Source organism: Hemitrygon akajei, unplaced genomic scaffold (genome assembly GCF_048418815.1).
Source record: "Hemitrygon akajei unplaced genomic scaffold, sHemAka1.3 Scf000036, whole genome shotgun sequence".
NCBI classification, from domain to species: domain Eukaryota; kingdom Metazoa; phylum Chordata; class Chondrichthyes; order Myliobatiformes; family Dasyatidae; genus Hemitrygon; species Hemitrygon akajei.
In genome coordinates, this window is record NW_027331922.1 from 10,012,001 (window position 1) to 10,030,896 (window position 18,896).

General features: G+C 47.9%; 1 protein-coding gene across 1 annotated transcript; it reads left to right on the forward strand.

Annotated features, from left to right (window-relative positions):
* Positions 1–2,005: 2,005 nt before the first annotated feature.
* LOC140720103 (uncharacterized) lies at positions 2,006–18,142 on the forward strand. Its single transcript, XM_073035001.1, has 8 exons — positions 2,006–2,072; positions 2,483–2,554; positions 6,354–6,473; positions 8,245–8,361; positions 9,538–9,753; positions 16,103–16,246; positions 16,538–16,602; positions 17,790–18,142. Exons 1-6 carry the CDS (start codon positions 2,006–2,008, stop codon positions 16,165–16,167), a joined length of 657 nt encoding a protein of 218 aa, XP_072891102.1. The 3' UTR covers positions 16,168–16,246; positions 16,538–16,602; positions 17,790–18,142.
* Positions 18,143–18,896: the final 754 nt, after the last annotated feature.

Genomic DNA, 18,896 nt, shown 5'->3' on the forward strand with positions numbered 1-18,896 from the left:
TCTGTCCAACCCTTTCAACATTTGAAATGTTTCTATGAGATCCCCTCTCATACTTCTGTACACTAATGAATACAATGCAAGAGCCGACAAACGCTCCTCATATGTTAGTCCGTGCATTCCAGGAATCATCCTAGTGAATCTTCTCTGTGCTCTCTCCCACATCAGCACGTCCGTTCTAAGATAGGGGGCCCATAACTGCAGACAGTATTTCAAATGGGGTCTCACCAGTGCCCCACAGAGCCTCTTCAACACCTCCTTATTCTTATACACAATTCCTATTGAAATGAATGTCAACACAGCATTCGCTTGCCTTACTGCCGATCCAACCTGCTGGGTAACCTTTAGGGTATCCTGCACTAGGACCCCCAAGTCCCTTTGCAATTCCGATTTTTTAAATGTTCTCCCCTTCTAAATAATAATCTGCCCGATTGTTTCTTCTTCCAAACTGCACAGCCGTACATTTCCCAAAATTGTTTCTCATCTGCCATTTCTTTACCCACTCTCCTAAACTGACAAAGTCTGTCTGCAACCTTTCCGTTTCTTCAACACTTCCTGCTCTTCCACCTACCTTGGTGACATCCGCAATTTTAGCCACAAAACCATTTAATCCAGAATATAAATCATCGACATACAGTGCAAAAAGTAGAGGCCCCAACACCGACACCTGAGGAACACCACTTGTAACTGGCAACCAACCAGAATAGGACATACAAACAAGCTGGATGAACTCAGCTGGTCGGGCAGCATCGTTGAAAGAAACAGTCAACGTTTCGGTCGAAACCCTTCGTCAACCAGAATAGCATCCTTGTATACCCACTCTTTTTTTTCTGCCTATCAGCCAATGTTCCACCCATTCCGATATCTTTCCTCTAACTCCATGGGCCATCATCTTATTAAGCAGCCTGCGGTTCCGAGGCTGTCCACAGTTCTGTTCAGATAGGCCTATCATGGGTTTCCTGTCGTGTGTGCAATGTCACCATCTCGTCCCCGCCCACTCCTCGCCTCTCCTTCCTTCCTCTTCCCTCTGACACACAGACACAGACGCAGTCTCTGAGGCAGACACACAATTCAGACTTCTGGAACGGCCAGAGGTAGGGAGCTGGTGCGGAAGGGAGGAATAGTGTGAGAGGGAGAAAAGGAGCGGATGAGTTGTGAGGGTGGGAGTGAGGCAGACGGAGGGAGAGAGGTGAGGGAAGAGGGCAGGGTAGGACAAATAGGGGAGAGGGAAAGAGGAACGGTGTGGGAATGAGAAGAGGAAGCGAAAGAGTGTGTGGAGGGAAGGGCAGAGAAATTGAGAAGGGAGACGGAGAGAACGAGGGGAAGGGCGGGAAATGGGGATGGGAGAATGTGAGGGACGGCCGGGTATTGCGTGCCGAAAAGCACGTAAACACTTCCCCACCCTCGAAAAGTCGGAAGGAGGAAAGAGTGGTGGAAGATCTGGAAGGTGAGAGAGTGGCAATGGGAGAGTGACGGGGAAGGGAAGACGGAAAAGAGTGAGAGATAAGAGGAAAGAGGAGTAAACTGGGAGCGGGAGAACGAGAGCGAGAAGGAGAGAGAGAGAGAGAGAGAGAGAGAGAGAGAGAGAGAGAGAGAGAGAGAGAGAGAGAGAGAGAGAGAGAGAGAGAGAGAGAGAGAGAGAGAGAGAGAGAGAGAGAGAGAGAGAGAGAGAGAGAGAGAGAGAGAGAGAGAGAGAGAGAGAATCCCGTGCGATAAGGAAGGGAAGATAGACAAGGAAGGCTAGGGTGTGTTGGGCGTGTGTCCTCTGGCTAGTTACTCTCGAAATCTCTCTCCTCCCACTATTTCTCACCGCCCCACCCCGCCACTCTAATCTCTATCAACCACCCTCTCGCACAACTCAATCTCTCTCCACCCGGCACTTCCTCACCCATCTCTCGGTCCCTCTCTTTATCGGCGGTTCATTAGGTGTTTGTGGGCGACGGTCTGCCACTCCGGGTTTCCTGTCCCCACGGTCGCATCCCTTTCAGGAACTCAAAGGCTATACAGGATGGACGAGAGCGGGACCTACGCGAACATGCGGCTCAGAGGATCGGACCCACAAGCTCCTTCGAGAGGTGAGTGGTGCAGAGAGAGGGAGAGAGGTTACCGCTCTGTTTGACCCGGGGAGTGTGAGATAGGACAGCATTGACGGAGCTGCTTCTGTGCTTGTCCGCTGGGGGGGGGGGGGGCGCTCGATCGGTGTCTGACCCCAGGAGCATATGACGAGTCGCACTGAAATGTGCTGTACTCAGTGACTGACACGGAGATCTGTGAATGGACAGTATGGAGAGACCTTCACTGTGTTTCTGTCCAGGAAATGTGTGATAGGACTAGTTGGAAAGAGTTTCACTCTGCGCCTGACCTGGGAGTGTGTGATGGGACAGTGTGGAGGGAGATTCACTCTGTGTCTGACCCCGGGAGTGTGTGATGTGAAGATGACGAGGTAGCCTCACCCTGATTCTCACCCTCAGTGTTGTGTTCCCAGCTGAACCGGATGTATCGTACGTGGAACTTAATGTCACGGCCCTCTCGGCGCCCCGGGTCCGGAGAGATGGAGGTCAGTTTCATCTTTCTTTGCTTGTCCCTGTTTCGGTGACGCGTCCATTCCTATCGAGAGATGTCTGGGCAAACGTACAATTGACCCCAATGATTCGCTGCTGTAGAATAGGTCAGAGAGAACCCGTGGTACCTGCCATGATGAGGGAGCTCTGTGGGAGTGTGGGCTCTGGGACGTACAGTGAGGATTCAGCTCCTTGGGAGCGAGGGAGGGGGGCGCTGTTTCGTGTGGATGGTGCCTTCGCGAGGGGATATTCGGACAGAGCCCTGTGGGATGGGGTGAGGAGGCAGTGCTGAGGGAGGGTCGGTGTGGATGGTGCCTTCGTGAGGGGATGTTCGGGCAGAGCCCTGTGGGATGGGGTGAGGAGGCAGTGCTGTGGGAGGGGGGCGCTGAGGAGGGGATTCTCTGAGAGGCGTAGAGTGGTGGATGTGGCTTGGAATTCGGAGAGGAGTGTTTGCTGTGGGAGTGGTTGCTGAGGGGAAAGGATCATTTAGGATGGAGCATTGTGTAAGGCACGGAGCGGACGGTACGCCCTGGGAGGGCTCGGAGAGGGGGGACCTCCGTGGGAGGGTCGGTGAGACGGGAACACCATTGGAGGATTGATGACGACGGAGGGTCATGGAAGAGGCGGAAAGGAGAAACACTGTAGAACAGTTGAAAAAATCTCTCAACTTTAGAACCACCTTTCTCTCTGCTCTCTTCTTTCTGTCTCAACCTCTCTCTCCTCCTCTCCCCGCATTCCCTCCCTTCTACCCTCCCTTCTCCCTCTCCTCTGCCCTGCACCACCCTTCTTCCACACCACTTTCTGCTCTCCTTTTTCACCACTTTTTTCCCACTCCGCTTCCCTCCCTTCCCCCTCTCTCTGCCCACTCTCTCTAAACTCGCTTGTCTATCAATATCTCTCCCCATCCGTCTCTCTACCCCCTTGCATTCTCCCTTCTCCTCTCCCAACCTATCCCCCTTTCCCCAATATCAACCATACTCCCCTTTTTTCACTTGCTTCACTCACCAAACTCGGCCCTCCATCGCACTACCCCTTTCTCCTTTCTTCACTCTCGCTCTCTCCTTCTCACTCTTTCCCTCATTAACATATATATAACATATATAACAATCACAGCACGGAAACAGGCCATCCCGGCCCTCCTAGTCCGTGCCGAACTCTTAATCTCACCTAGTCCCACCTACCCGCACTCAGCCCATATCATATAACCATATAACCATATAACAATCACAGCACGGAAACAGGCCATTCCGGCCCTCCTAGTCCGTGCCGAACTCTTAATCTCACCTAGTCCCACCTACCCGCACTCAGCCCATAACCCTCCACTCCTTCCCTGTCCATATACCTATCCAATTTTATCGTAAATGACACAACTGAACTGGCCTCTACTACTTCTACAGGAAGCTCATTCCACACAGATATCACTCTCTGAGTAAAGAAATACCCCCTCGTGTTTACCTTAAACTTTTGCCCCCTAATTCTCAAATCATGTCCGCTCGTTTGAATCTCCCCTACTCTCAATGGAAACAGTCTATTCACGTCAACTCTATCTATCCCTCTCAAAATTTTAAATACCTCGATCAAATACCCCCTCAACTTTCTACGCTCCAATGAATATAGACCTAACTTGCTCAACCTTTCTCTGTAACTTAAGTGCTGAAATCCAGGTACCATTGTAGTAAATCGTCTCTGCACTCTCTCTAATTTATTGATATCTTTCCTATAATTCGGTGACCACAAATTTACACAATACTCCAAATTTGGCCTCAACAATGCCTTGTACAATTTTAACATTACATCCCAACTTCTGTACTCAATGCTCTGATTGAAAAAGGCCAGCGTTCCAAAAGCCTTCTTCACCACCCTATCTACATGAGACTCCACCTTCAGGGAACTATGCACTGTTTTTCCTAGATCTCTCTGTTCCACTGCATTCCTCAATGCCCTACCATTTACCCTGTATGTTCTATTTGGATTATTCCTGCCAAAATGTAGAACCTCACGCTTCTCAGCATTAGACTCCATCTGCCAACGTTCAGCCCATTCTACTAACCGGCATAACTCTCCCAGCAAGCTTTGAAAACCCACCTCATTATCCATAACACCTCCTACCTATCGGCATACTTACTAATGCAATTTACCACCCCATCATCCAGATCATTTATGTATAGTACAAACAACATTGGGCCCAAAACAGATCCATGAGGCACCCCGCTAGTCACCGGCCTCCATCCCGATAAACAATTATCCACCACTACTCTCTGGCATCTCCCATCTAGCCACTGTTGAATCCATTTTATTACTCCAGCATTAATACCTAACAACTGAACCTTCTTAACTAACCTTCCATGTGGAACTTTGTCAAAGGCCTTGCTGAAGTCCATATAGACTACGTCCACTGCCTTACCCTCGTCAACATTCCTCGTAACTTCTTCAAAAAATTCAATAAGGTTTGTCAAACATGACCTTCCACGCACAAATCCATGCTGGCTACTCCTAATCAGATCCTGTCTATCCAGATAATTATAAATACTATCTCTAAGAATACTTTCCATTAATTTACCCACCACTGATGTCAAACTGACAGGTCCACAATTGCTAGGCTTAATTCTAGAACCCTTTTTAAACAATGGAACCACATGAGCAATACGCCAATCCTCCGGCACAATCCCCGTCTCTAATGACATCTAAAAGATCTCCGTCAGAGCTCCTGCTATCTCTACACAAACTTCCCTCAAGGGCCTGGGGAATATCCTGTCAGGACCCGGAGATTTATCCACTTTTAAATTTCTTAAAAGCGCCAGTACTTCCACCTCTTTAATTGTCATAGGTTCCATAACTTCCTTACTTGTTTCCCACACCTTACACAATTCAATATCCTTCTCTTTAGTGAATACCGAAGAGAAGAAATCGTTCAAAATCTCTCCCATCTCCCTGGGCTCTACACATAGCTGACCACCCTGAATCTCTAAGGGACCAATTTTATCCCTCACTATCCTTTTGCTTTTAATATAACTGTAGAAACCTTTCGGATTTACTTCCACCTTATTTGCCAAACCATTTGTTCATTCTCTCACCTCTAACTATCTCCGTCCCCCTTATCTCCCTGTTCTCGCCCCTCGCCCCATTTTCCTCTTATATCCCACTGCACAACCTCTTTTCTCTATCGGTCCCTTCCCCTTTTACCCTTCTCGCTCAGTCTTTCCCCTATACCTTCCCCTCTCTCGCAATCTCTCTCTCTCTTCCTCTGTTTCTTACCCTCTCGGTCTCCCACTTTTCTCTCTACCCTTCCTCTCCTATCTTCCTCCGCCTCGCTTTCTCTCGTCTCTCTCTCTCGACTCACTCTTACCCTCTACCTCCGCTCTCTCATCCTCTGCCCTTTACCCTCTCGCTCCCACATTTCTCCTACCCTCACTCTCCTATCTCCCTCCACTCTCTTTGCTCTCTCTCGTCCGTCTCTCTGCATCCTCACTCTTACCCACAACCTCCACTCTCTCTTCCTCTGCCACTCTCTCCGTCTCCCCTAACCATTCTCATTCCAATTCTCTCTCTCCTATATTACCGCTCATTGCCTCTATCGCTTACCACAGTCTTCTCTTTTCCATCCCTCTCTCATCCTCTCTCAACCCTGTCTTCCCCCGATCCCTCACTTTCTTTCTCTCTGCCTCTCATCGTTTCCCCCCTTTACTTAACCCACACTCTCCCTGCTCTCTCTTCGCTATCTCTGCTCTCTCTCTCTCTGTCCTCACTCCTCTTTCTATTACCTTCTGTTTCATTCTCCCTCGCTCTGCGTCCCAGGCTGTTTGAGCTCCATCTACGAAGACGTGAACGTTCCGAACGACGAGCCCGTCATCGATGAGGATCAGGCTCCTCCCGTTGCCGCGGGACCCCGTGAGCTGCCAACCAATGCCCAAACAGGTCAGGGTTCACAATTATGACGCCACCGTGGACACGTCACGTGTTATATGCAGAAGTGTGTGTATTTTTAAATATTTCAAATTTCTCTCCTTCAGCCACTTTTCTGGCATCTCGTTCCACATACCGACCACAATTTGGCTGCAAAAATTAGTCACTAGGGTGCCTAATTAAATTTCCTCTCTCTCTCACCTTCGCCGTGTGCACTCTCGTCCGTGACTGTAGTTGATGTGACCCTCATGGCTTTGTACACAGCTATAAGTTCACCCGTACACTCCAAGGTCAAAGCCCCTCTGTGAGGTCACTCCAGGGCTCCAAGGAATCAAGTCCTGAACTGCCTGACATAACTTCGTAACTCAAGCCCTCGAGCTCGAGAAAATCATGGTAAATCTCCCTCTTCACTCTTTCCAGCTGAGTGGCATCTTTCCTGCAGCAGGGCGAACCAAGACTGAGCACCGAAATCCGAGTGCCTCCTCGCCGACGTCTTGCATAACTGGGACGTGACCTCCCGACTCCCGTACTCAGTGTCCCTGGCTGATGAAGGCCAGCGTGTCGAACACCTTCTTCACCGCCCTGACTACCTGTGACTCCTGTCCTCCTACAGCCACCTTCATTGCTCAAAGCTTCCAGCAATCTTCACGTCGTCTGCAAACTGCAACCCGCGTATTAATTCATTCATTCAAGTCTTTGACAGAATAGAAAAAATAATCGGTCACAACAAGACCCTGTGGAACAACACAGGACACCGTCAGCCAACATGGAAAACCTACAGCACAACACAGTCCCTTCTGCCCACAACGTTGTGCCGAACATGTCCCTACCATAGAAATTACCAGACATCCCGTTAGCCCTCTATTTTTCAAAGTTCCATGTACCCGTCCTGATGTCTCTGAAAATAACCTATCTCTGTGCAGCGTATCTATCCATGTTTCTATAAAAGACCCGAGGGTATCTTACCCTAAATGAGATACAACTTTGGAAAAATGTACGTGTATACACGTTGGGTGGGAGAAATAAACGGGCGGAATATTGTTTAGATTGACAGAAAATTCAAAATGCAGAAGTGCAAAGGGAGTTGTATACCCTGAAGGTCAGTCTCTAGTTTGAGTCGGGGGTGGAGAAGGCGCGTGCAATGTTGCCATTGATTTCTAGAGGTACAGAATATAAGAACAGGGATGTGATGTTGAGGCACTCGGAGACCACACTTGGAGTATTCTCTGCGGTTTGGGGCTCCTTATGGATGTGCTGACATTGGAGAGGGTTCAGGGAAGATTCACCAGAATGGTTCCAGGAATGAGAGGGTTACTGTATGAGGAAACAACTGGAGCTATTGGGCTGTATTGCCTGGATTTCTGGAGAATGAGGGACAGGATTCTTTAGAAACTTTCCGTATGTTAAAGGCCTGAATATATTAAATATGGTGTTATTTCCCAAGATCGGGGAGTCTAGGACAAGTGGGCACGACTTCAGGATTGACGATCGTCCATTTAGAAGAGAGATGCGACTAAATTGCTTCAGTCAGAGGGTGGTAAAGCTATGGAATTTGTTGCCACAAGCGGCTGTGGAGGCCAAATCATTTGGTGTATTTAAGGCAGAGATCGATAGTTTCTTGATTAGCCGGATATCGAAGGGTATTTGCAGTATGCAGGAGGAGAGGGAATGAAGGAATAATTGGTTCAGCCCATGATTGAATGGCGGGGCAGAATTGAATAACCGAATGGCCTACTTCTGCTACCATATCTTATGGTCTCATGGTCTTGTGGTCTCTCCACAGCTGCGCATGAACAGCAGTCGAAAGTGAAGATCGGAAATGAACCATTCCGTCAGATCTGCCTACTCTGCCTAGTTATAGGCGTTTTCCTCGTGATAGTGGCCGGTCTCTCGATCCATGGTGAGTGGAACTGGCTCCGGGTGGAGTCAGACCATAAATAAAGAGAGTGGAATGAATTGTTATTGTAAAACACCACAGGGACAGCGACGCGCCGTTTGACGTAACACAAATTAACACCCCTCACCATAACACGGACACACCCCTAACCGTGATAAAAACACGCCCTTTACCGTAACACAATCAAGACTCGTCCTGACACCGACACGCCATTCACCATAACATCAACAATGCTGTCACCGTAGCACAGTCACGACCTTTAACGAGACACAGATACACTCCTGACTGCGACAATGATACGGCCATCGCCGTGACACACACACGGCAGTCACAATGACCGCGCCGTAACCCTCACTGTAACACCGCCATGCCCTTGACCGTGTCACTGATAAACCTCTCAAGGCGACACCGAAACACACCTCACAGTGACACCGACACGCTCTTTACCGTGACAGTGAGGTACCGTACACCGTGACAACATCACGCTCCTCAACGTGATCCACCCTGCACCGCATCGTGACAAAGACTCAGAAGTCACTGTAACACTCCTTACCGAGAGAGTATCCCCTTTCTACATAATATCGATTATGTAATTGCTCACTGAGGCAATTACCCACACCTCACCCTGACGCAGGCAAAACTCTTAACGTGATATTCAACCCCTAAATTCACAATTACACCGACATAGTACTCTCCGTGACACCGTCACACAGCTCCGCGTGACACTCACACACACCGTGGCCATGACATCTCTCTCACCGTGATACAGTCATACGTTAGAACACCACGACACAGATACTGCACCCACGGTGACACCACACAGCCCCTCACCCTGACATTTTCTTCGCCCTGACATCGAGATACACTTCATTGTGACCCGGTACACCTCTCGCCGGGGCACAGAAAGACTTTCACAGTGAAACTGACACGTCCCTCACAGCAACTCGGACACGCCCCGCATGACACTGAGGCAAACAACAACACTTTCACTGGGGCATTGATAAACCCTCAGCGTGACACAGACACGCCTCTCAAGGTGGCGCCAACGCCTCTCACTGTGCCACCATCACATCCTTCACTGTGACACCCTTCACCGTGACACTGACACAACACTCTCTGTGACCCGTTCGGTAGCGTGACGCAGACTCACATGTAAACTTCCTTCATTATCTCTCTCAGTATCACAGATTCGTCAGTCTAAGGTCACCTCCGACCGAAACTACCATGAGTTAAACTCAACCATTCAATCCAAGCTCTCTGGGCTTAACTCTAATCTGTCCGATCTTAAACGAATGCACAGCGATCTCCGTCACCAGCTCACTGAGATGGAAACGAAGTACAGATCTGTCAACGAAACCAAGGCTCAAATCTGTGAATTGTTGACCAGCAGAAGAGGTGAGGCATCATCTCCCTCTTTCAGCCGCTCCTCATCACAGGCAGGCATGGAGAGAGGAAGCGTCACTCTGTGCTTGTCATCGGGAGTGTATGATGGGGCTGCGTGGAGGAAGTTTCACTCTATCACTGAATCCAGGAGAGTGTGATCGGAAGTTGTTTAGATGGATTCACTCTGTGTCTGACAGCGGGATTGTGTGGGACAGTGCAGAGGGACCTTCATTCTATGCGACACCAGACTGTGCGATTGGATGTTGTGGACGGAGTCTGAACCTGTGACTGTGCCATGGGACGTTATGGGCGGAACCTCGCTTTCTGTGTGAACACTGTGGGGTGTGATGGGACGATTCAGAGAGAGCTTCACTCTGTGACTCGCCAGGAAGTGTGTGATGGGACATAAGGAGGGAGAATCACTCTGTGTTAGACTCGGAGTGTGTGATTGCACCGTGTGAAAGCAGCTTCCCTCTGCGTCTGACGCCTGTGGTGTGTTGAGAAGTTGTAGAGGGTCAATCACTCTCCCTCTGACATTTGTCGTGTTTGCTGAGGGAGTTTCTTTCCGTGTCTGACCGCTGGGTGGTGTGATTGGGCCGTGGAGAGAGAGATTCGCACTGTGTCTGATCAAGCCCGTGTGTGATTGGACTATGAGGAGGGATTTAAATTCGGTTCTCTGACCCAGGGAGAGTGTGAGGTGCGGAGTGGAGGGATCTTCACACTGTGTCTGACCCTGGATTGTGTGATTGGACAGTGCCCAGAGAGATTTAACCAATGTCTGCCCACTGAAGTCTGTTATTGCACCGTGGAGAAATAGTTTCACTCTGAATCCGGGAGTGTGTGACGGAACGGTGCAGCGGCGGCTTCACTCTGGGACTGGATCCGGGAGTGCGTGATGAGTCCATGGAGAAAGAGACAAGTTCTGCGTCTGACCGTGTGAGTGTGTGATTGGACGGTGTGCAGGGAGCTGGATCAACTTCGGATCATTCGTGAGACAAAGGCAGAAAATAGACAGGAATTCCAGTCCCATCAACAATAAGTATACCGTTTTGGATAATGTTGGTGGGTTTAACCTACCAGGGCCAAGTTGCAGTGGTCACGTCTCTGGCAACGAGATTGGACCCTGAGCTCAGAAGGGAAAGAGGGAAATGCTGAAGGCAGTAATGATAGCAAATTCAATAATGGGGGGGGGGGCAGATAAGAGGCTCTGTGGGACAGATCAAAAATCTCAGATGGACTGTTGCCTCCCAGGTGGGAGGATCTGCGATATCTCGGATCGAGTTCTCAGTGTTCTCAAGTGGGAGGGTGAGCAACCCGATGTCGCGGGTCCATGTAGGGACCAATGACGTGGATAGGAAGAAGGAGGAGGTCCTCCAAAGAGAGTTTAGGGAGTTAGGTGCAAAGTTGAAGGACAGGACCGGCAGGGTTGGAGTCCCAGGATTTCTACCTGTGCCACGTGCTAGTAAGACTAGAAATAGAAAGATAATGCAGCTAAATACCTGGCTAAGGAGTTGGTGCAGGATGGAGAGCTTCATGTTTCTGGATAAAGGGCCTTCTTCCAGGGAAGTTGGGACCTATTCCGACGGGACGGGTTGCACCTGAGCTGGAAGGGGACTAGTATCCCTGCGGGAAGGTTTGTTAGTGCAGCTGAGGGTGTTTAAAATAGATTTGTAGGGGGAGCGGAACCAAGGTGTTAGAGCAGATAGCGAGGTGGAGGAGGATAAAGGTCATGCGAGAACTGCAAATATAGTACATGGAATAAAGCCAGATCTAATATATAAAGAGGCTTTGAGTAAAGAGAAGCAGAATAAAGGGTGTAAAGCGAGTAAGGTAGAAGGGCTAAAGTGCGTGTACTTCAATACAAGAAGTACATATGGATACCTAACAACACACACAAAATGCTGGTGGAACACAACATGCTAGGCAACATCTATAAGGAGAAGCACTGTCGACGTTTAGGGCCGAGACCCTTCGTCTACGCAGAGGATTAGGTTCTAAACGGCAATTAAGAATATGGGATAAGGTTAAGAAAACCTCTCTGGAAAAATTCTCCAGACTAGGACAGGTCCAGTACATATGGAAAGGAGAAGCCTCGCGACCTTTACACTTATCACAAACAGGACTAATGTTAGGGTAAAATCGGAACAATTTATATTTGACATGTGAGCCCTATATACAATCTTAAACTGTAAAAGACAGTGGCGAGCACAAAGAGAAGTTGAATTAATTGACTTGAGAATTGAGTCCCAAAGTGCAACAAATTAAAAAAAATCATTTAAGTCATGCTCCCAATCCATTCTAATTTTACCAAAAGGGGCACACCGTAGTGACACTAATTTATCACGAATAAAATGATTAAGCCTTTACCCAGTGGATTAATAGAAAGAGAAAGGTCCATAACGTTTTTCTCAGGCATCGCAGGAAAATTGGATAACAAAGGATTAATGAAATGTCTAATTTGAAGGTATCTAAAGCAGTGGACATTAGGTAGATTGAAAATTGTAGAAAGTTGTTGGAAAGTTTCGAAACGATTATCAATGAAAAGATCTTTAAAATGCCTAATGCCAATTCTACACAAATCATGAAATGTTAAATCTTGCATAGAAGGAAAGAAAAGATGATTATGCAAGATAGGACTAGAAAGGGAGAAAGCATGAAGACCATTACATTTTCTAAACTAGGCCCATATTCTCAGAGTATGTCTAATAAGAGGATTAACAATTAGTCTAGGCAAACGACTAGGGATTGCAGATCCAAGAAGTCCAGAAATAGACAGATCCTCAGTGGAGTTCAAATCCATTGCCACACATTTTGGACAATCAGACTGGCTATGAAAAAAGGACCAGAAAGTAAGACAGCGAACATTAGCTGCCCAATAGTATAAACAGAAGTTAAATAAAGCCATACCACCTTCTTTTCTTTAGATTTTTGGGGGTAAGTTTTATTAAGTCTAGAACGTTTACCCTTCAATAAATAGGACAAAATAATAGAAACTAAGGTGTCAAAAAAAAGTTTTAGAAAAAAAAATCATTGGAATAGATTGAAATAAGCATAAGCAATTAGAAAGGCTATACATTTAAATAACATTACCACTACCTACCAGAGACATAGATAAGGGTTACCATTGTGACAAACTCTGTTTTGTAGAGTTTAAAAGATTAGAACAATTTTCACGAAAAAGATCATTGAAATTCCTTGTAACTGCAATACCAAGGAAAATAAATTGATTATTAACTACTTTAAAAGGGAGGCCACGAAATATTAATGTTTGTGCTGCATCTTTATTAATTGGAAAGAGTTCACTGTTGTGTAGGTTGAGTTTACAGCCAGAAAGCTGGCTGAACTGATCAAGAAGTAAAGACATTTGGGGTAAGGCAGTGCACGGATTTCACACAAGTGAAATTCTAGAGACTATTAGATAAGTATATGGAGGAATTTAAGGTGGGAGGGATAGTTGGGAGGCAAGGTTTAAGGTTCGGGACAACATTATGGGCCGAAGCGCCTGTACTGTGCGGTACTATTCTATGTTCCATGCCTATGTCCATTTGTCACGTGTGCTGAGGACGTTTCTTTCCGTGTCTCAACGCTGGGGTGTGTGATGGGGCCGTGGAGAGAGGGATTCACATTGTGTCTGACCAAGGCAGTGTGTGATGGGACGGTGTGGATGGAGCAAGAAAATACTTAAGAAAGAAATCAGGAGGGGTAAAAGAAGACATGAGGTGAAGGATATTACTTTCAACTACTTGGGTAAAAGAGGCACGACTGATGAGCGCGGAACATCGTCATATCCAGCGGGCAGTGTGGGAGCGGGAGGCGGAGTGGGAGGGTGCAGAGTATAGGGCTTTGGCTCAACGGGCTTAGGCAGAAACGGGAAAAGGTTTCCTGCGATCGTTAAGTTATTACTAAATTATTTATTTATTAATAACAGTAGCATTAGAGGTATGCATCCAGGATTAGTGTTGTGCTTAGAGTGCCAGATATGGTGACCCCCGGGACTCCCAGACTCTGCAAGGATTACATCTGCACCAGGTGCATTGAGGTGATGCAGCTTAAGGACCGTGTTAGGGATCTGGAGCTGCAACTTGATAGCCTTCAGCTAATTAGCGAAAGTGAGGAGGTGATTGATAATACCTACAGAGAGATAGTGGACGGCACCTCTGTGACAGCCCCCTCCTCTCAGAAATCGATATATCGTTTTATATACTGTTGGAGAGGTTGACCTAACAGAGGAAGATCAACGCGAACCGGACTCTGACACTCTGCCCAGTGCAGTGATTAGAGAGCAAGGAATAATTCAGAAGTTATAGGGGATTCCACAGTGTGGGGAACAGACAAGAGATTCTGCGAGCCGGACATGGATACCCGGATGGTGTGTCGCCTACCTGGTGTCAGGGTACGGGATGTCTCAAATCGTTTCCAGAGTACTCAGAGGAGAGAGGGCGAGCAGCCAGGAGTCTTAGTACATGTTGGTACCAAGGACATAGACAGAAAAAGAGAGCAGGTCCTGAAGGAAGATTACTGGGAGCTGGTAAGAAAATTGAAAAGCCGGACCTCCAGAGTAATAATCTCAGGATGACTGCCTAATGAAAGTAAGAATAGCAGAATTAAGCAGATGAATGTGTGGCTAAGTAACTGCTCCAGGCGGCAGGGCTTCAAATTCTTGAATCATTGGGATCTATTTTGCGGGTGGTATGACTTATACAGAAACGATGGGTTACACCTGAACTCCGAGGGTACTAATATCCTAGCGGGATTGTTTCATATAGCTGTTAGGGAGGGTTTAAACTAAGTTGGCAGGGGGAAGAAAACTAGTGTGTGAGGGTCGAGGAAGAGGAAAATAGAAATAAGTCAAAGATACTGTGCAGCAAAGATGGCAAGAAGGACAGGCAGGTGAATAGACAGGAGAATTTGCTGTGCGATAGAAATATAGCAAAGTCGGTAACAGATACTGATCTAAATGTACTGTACTTAAATGAACACAACATTAGAAATAAAGTGAACGACCTTGTTGTACTGCTACCGGTTGAAAGATAAGACGTTGTGGCCGTCACCGAGTCATGGCTAAGTGATGGATGTGATTAGGAGCTGAATGTCCAAGGATACGCAGTGTGTAGGGAAGATAGGAAGGTAGGTAAAGGGAATGGCGTGGCCCTGATGGTAAGCAATGGCATCAAATCACTAGAAAGAAGGGATATAGGATCAGAAGGGGTAGAATCCTTATGCGTCGAGATTAGACATGGCAAGGGTAAAAAGACACTAATAGCCGTTATATACAGGCCTCCAAACTGCAGCCGGGATGTGGAAAACAAGTAACAGCTGGAAATTTTAAACAAAGTGTCAGAAGATAAATATCAAGATAATCATGGGGGATTTTAATATGAAAGTGGATTGGGAAAGTCAGGAAGGTACTGGGTCTCAGGAGAGGGATTTTGTAGAATTCTTATGAGATGGCTTTTTGGAGCAGCTTGTCCATAAGCTCACCAGAGGATCGGCTGTTTTGGGTTGGGTGCTGTGTAATGAGCCTGAGGTGATTAGGAAACTAGAGGTAATGGGACCCCTTGGAAGTAGTGATCATAATCTGACTGAGTGAAGTTTTAAATTTGTCCAGGAGAAGCTGGTATCAGGTGTATCGATATTACAATGGAACAAAGGAAATTACAGTGGCATGAGAGAGGAACTGGCCCAAGTTGTTTAGAAAAGTAAGCTAGACAGAGACACGGCCGAGTAGAATTAGATGAAATTCTTACAAGATAAAAAAGGAATGTTGAAAGGGTTGGACAGAGTAGTTGTGGAAAGGCTGTTTCCCTTGGTGGTTGAGGCCAGGACAAGAGGCCACCGTCTTAGAAATAGAGGGTACCCGTTTTAAAACAGAGTTGAGGAGAATTTTTTTTAGCCAGAGGGTCGTGGATTTGGGGAATTAGTTGCCACATACAGCTGTGGATGCTCAATCATTTAGGGTGTTTCAGGAGGAGATTGATAGAATGTGCGTTGAGACGTGTGGCGAGAGCGACACCAAGTGCCCTTACGCGGGCAGTGCGTCAAAGAACGGTGTGGCGGGAGAGACTCCTACTGTCTGAACCCGGGAGTGCATTATTGCGACGCCACAGGGGGAGCTTCACTCTGCCTTCACAGGACGAGCGAAGAAGCTCTAATCCCCAAAATGAGTGACGTAACAGTGTGGAGGGAGCTTCACGCTGTTTCTGACACCGGCGGAGTGTGATGGGACGGTGGTGGGAGGGTGTTTCACTCTGTGTCTGACCCCGGGTGTGTGTCATGGGACTGTGTGGAGGGTTCCTCTTTCTGTATTTAACACTCAGCGGATGTAAAAGACAATTCACTGTTCCTTTTTCCTGATTTCCAGAGCAAACATGTTCCCAGGACTGGATCAGAAATGAAGGGCCTGTGTTATTTCATATCCACATTTGAAAGTTCTTACGAGGGGGCGAAGCAACTTTGTTCTATCTCTGATTCAAGGCTTCTTGAAATAATTTCAAAGGAGGAAGAGGTATGTGTCAGATGAACAGATAATATATCCAAATCAGATTGAAGCTCCCTTCACACCGTCCCAACACACACTCCCGGGGTTAGGCACAGAGTGAATCTCTCTCCACACCGTCCCATCACACACTCCCGGGGTCTGACACACAGTGAATCTCCCTCCACACCGTCCCGGGGTCAGACACAGAGTGAAGTTCCATCCACCACGTCCGATTACACTCTGCGGGTGAGAAACAAATTGATGCTCCTTACATCGTGTTCGATTTCAATCATTAATGATTGCAAATTAATTTCACAGAATTTTGTTAACAACCGTGTCCGCGGCCAAAACAGCTCATACTGGATTGGAAAATGCAAAGCGGGGTGAGATTTGGGGTCATGTCGCTTTTGGAGAGAGATTGGGCAGTGGGATTAATTTTGAGGACAGACCCATGTCTGTGGGGGAGGTGGGGTACGGGGAGCTGTTGGGTGCTGCCTCAATTCAGTGGTGAGAGGTGGGTCACTGCGGATATTTTGGGGACAGAAACGGGTCTATGGGGAGAGAGTAAGGCAGTAGGAGTATTCTGTGGCCTGGTATCCCCGTAGGAAGAGACTGGGCAGTGCGATTAATTTGTTGACCGGCGCAGTCTGTGTGAAGAATATGGAATGGGAGAGTGTTTCGGGACTGTGGGCAGGGAATGGGGTACTGCGATTAAGTGCGACTGACACGGGTCTGTGAGGTGAGATTAGGCAATGCGATTAGTTTGTGACCGACACTGGCCCTCGGTAGAGAGCGGACAGTTGGTTTAATTTGTGGGCTGACATGGACTGTGGGAAGGGAATGGGAAGTGATAGTGTTTTGGTGATTGACATAGGTCTGTAGGGAGAAGATTGGACAGAGGGATCACATTGGGTACAGGCACGGGTATGATGGGTTAGAGTAGGAAGTGCAAGTATTTTGGGGACAGACACGCGGCTTTGGGAGAGAGAGAGTCAGTGAGAGCATTTTGGGGAAAGAGACCGGGCTGTGAAGAGATTGGAACAACAGGATGACTTTTGGGACTGACAAGGTTCCGTGGGGAGGGAAGAGGACTTTGGGAGCATCTTGGGGACTGCCATTAGGCCGTGGGGAGAGGCTGTGGCTCTGGGAGGAAGTTGGGGTGTGACAGGGTACTGTGGGGAGAAAGTGTGATCGTGGGGTTATTTTGCGGGCGGAAAATGCCCTGAGGGTAGAATTTTGGGCAAAGGATTATTCGGGGACTGACACAGGGACACAGAGAATGGGTCAGTGAGATTATTTTAGAAACCGGAACAAGTACGTGGGGAGAGAGAAGGTCAATTGGAGTACTTTGGAGACTGACATCGGTCGGTGAGGAGAGACTGAGTCAATGGGAGTATTTTGGGGACTGACACCAGTCGGTGAGGAGAGATTGAGTTAATGGGAGTATTTTGAAGACTGACACCGGTCGGTGAGGAGAGATTGAGTCAGTGGGAGTATTTTGGGGACTGACACAGGACTGTCTGCTGGATTTGTGTTGTCCCTTTTGAAAATATTTATCCCTCCTTGACAGGGAAGCGGCCTCGAACGTCATCTACAAGGTGAACGCTGGACAGGTCGAATGCGGTGAATGTGAATCTTGGTCTCGAAGTTGCAATACTGATGAGCACCGTTTCATCTGTGAGAAGTTTGCATCTTTGTGCCCGGATATTCCTGTGAAGATCCGGGATCTCTGTGAACAGCCCGTGGAGCTGACGTAAATCCAAGGACATTACCCCAATTCCAGCGCTCTCCCAGACTCCGACAAACCCATCCACTCTGCCCCTCGCCTCTACCCTATTCTCCTCTCTCTTCTCTTACTCGGGCATCTCACTCTCTGTTTACCCTCAAATCCCCAAACTCGTCTCCATAACTCCACCCCTGTCATCTCCCTCTATTTCATCATCATTTTTCTTCCCCACACTTTCTTGCCACCCTCTCCCAGCATCCAAGGGACTGTACCGCATGTTCACCACCTGACTCATTATCCGTGACTTATCCGCCCCGAGATTTGTATCTTTGCAGGATCGGTACGTCGCAAGAATGTCAAATTAATGCAGGATTGAAAAAAGATAATAAATGCTGCAAAACTGTCGAGAGGGTACTCATACATTCAGAAATATGCTGGCGGAGGGGAATCAGCTGTTCCTGGGTCATTGAGTTTGCAGGCTCCTGTGCCTCTTCTCTGATGATGGAAATGAATAATAGGGCGCCCGTTCCCGGGTGATCGGCCTCAGTGATGGATCCCGCCTTCTCACCGCTGCCGTCGATGCTGGGGAGGGTAGTGCCCGTGATGGAGCCGGTGGTGTCCACACCCCTCTCTGGCCTCTGGCGCCCTCGTGCGGTGCAGCATCCGCGCTAGGCGCCGATGCAACAGGTCAGAATGTGTGGGTGGTCCGTATCCCGTAACGGGTTAAAAAGAACCAGCAGAAATGGACACACCTGGAGTCTGAGTCTTCCGTTATAAACTCTATTTTATTAGTAACTACGTGAGTAAGGTAATATCAACAAGATAAGGTAAGCAGACTAGCAGAGTATAAGCGTATATCGGTGAGTAGACAAAGTTTCCAAGCTTCTCCAGCTCAGATGGTTAGCTGACACAGTCTTACGGTGGGGATGGTAAGTAATCAGTTCAGTTCTG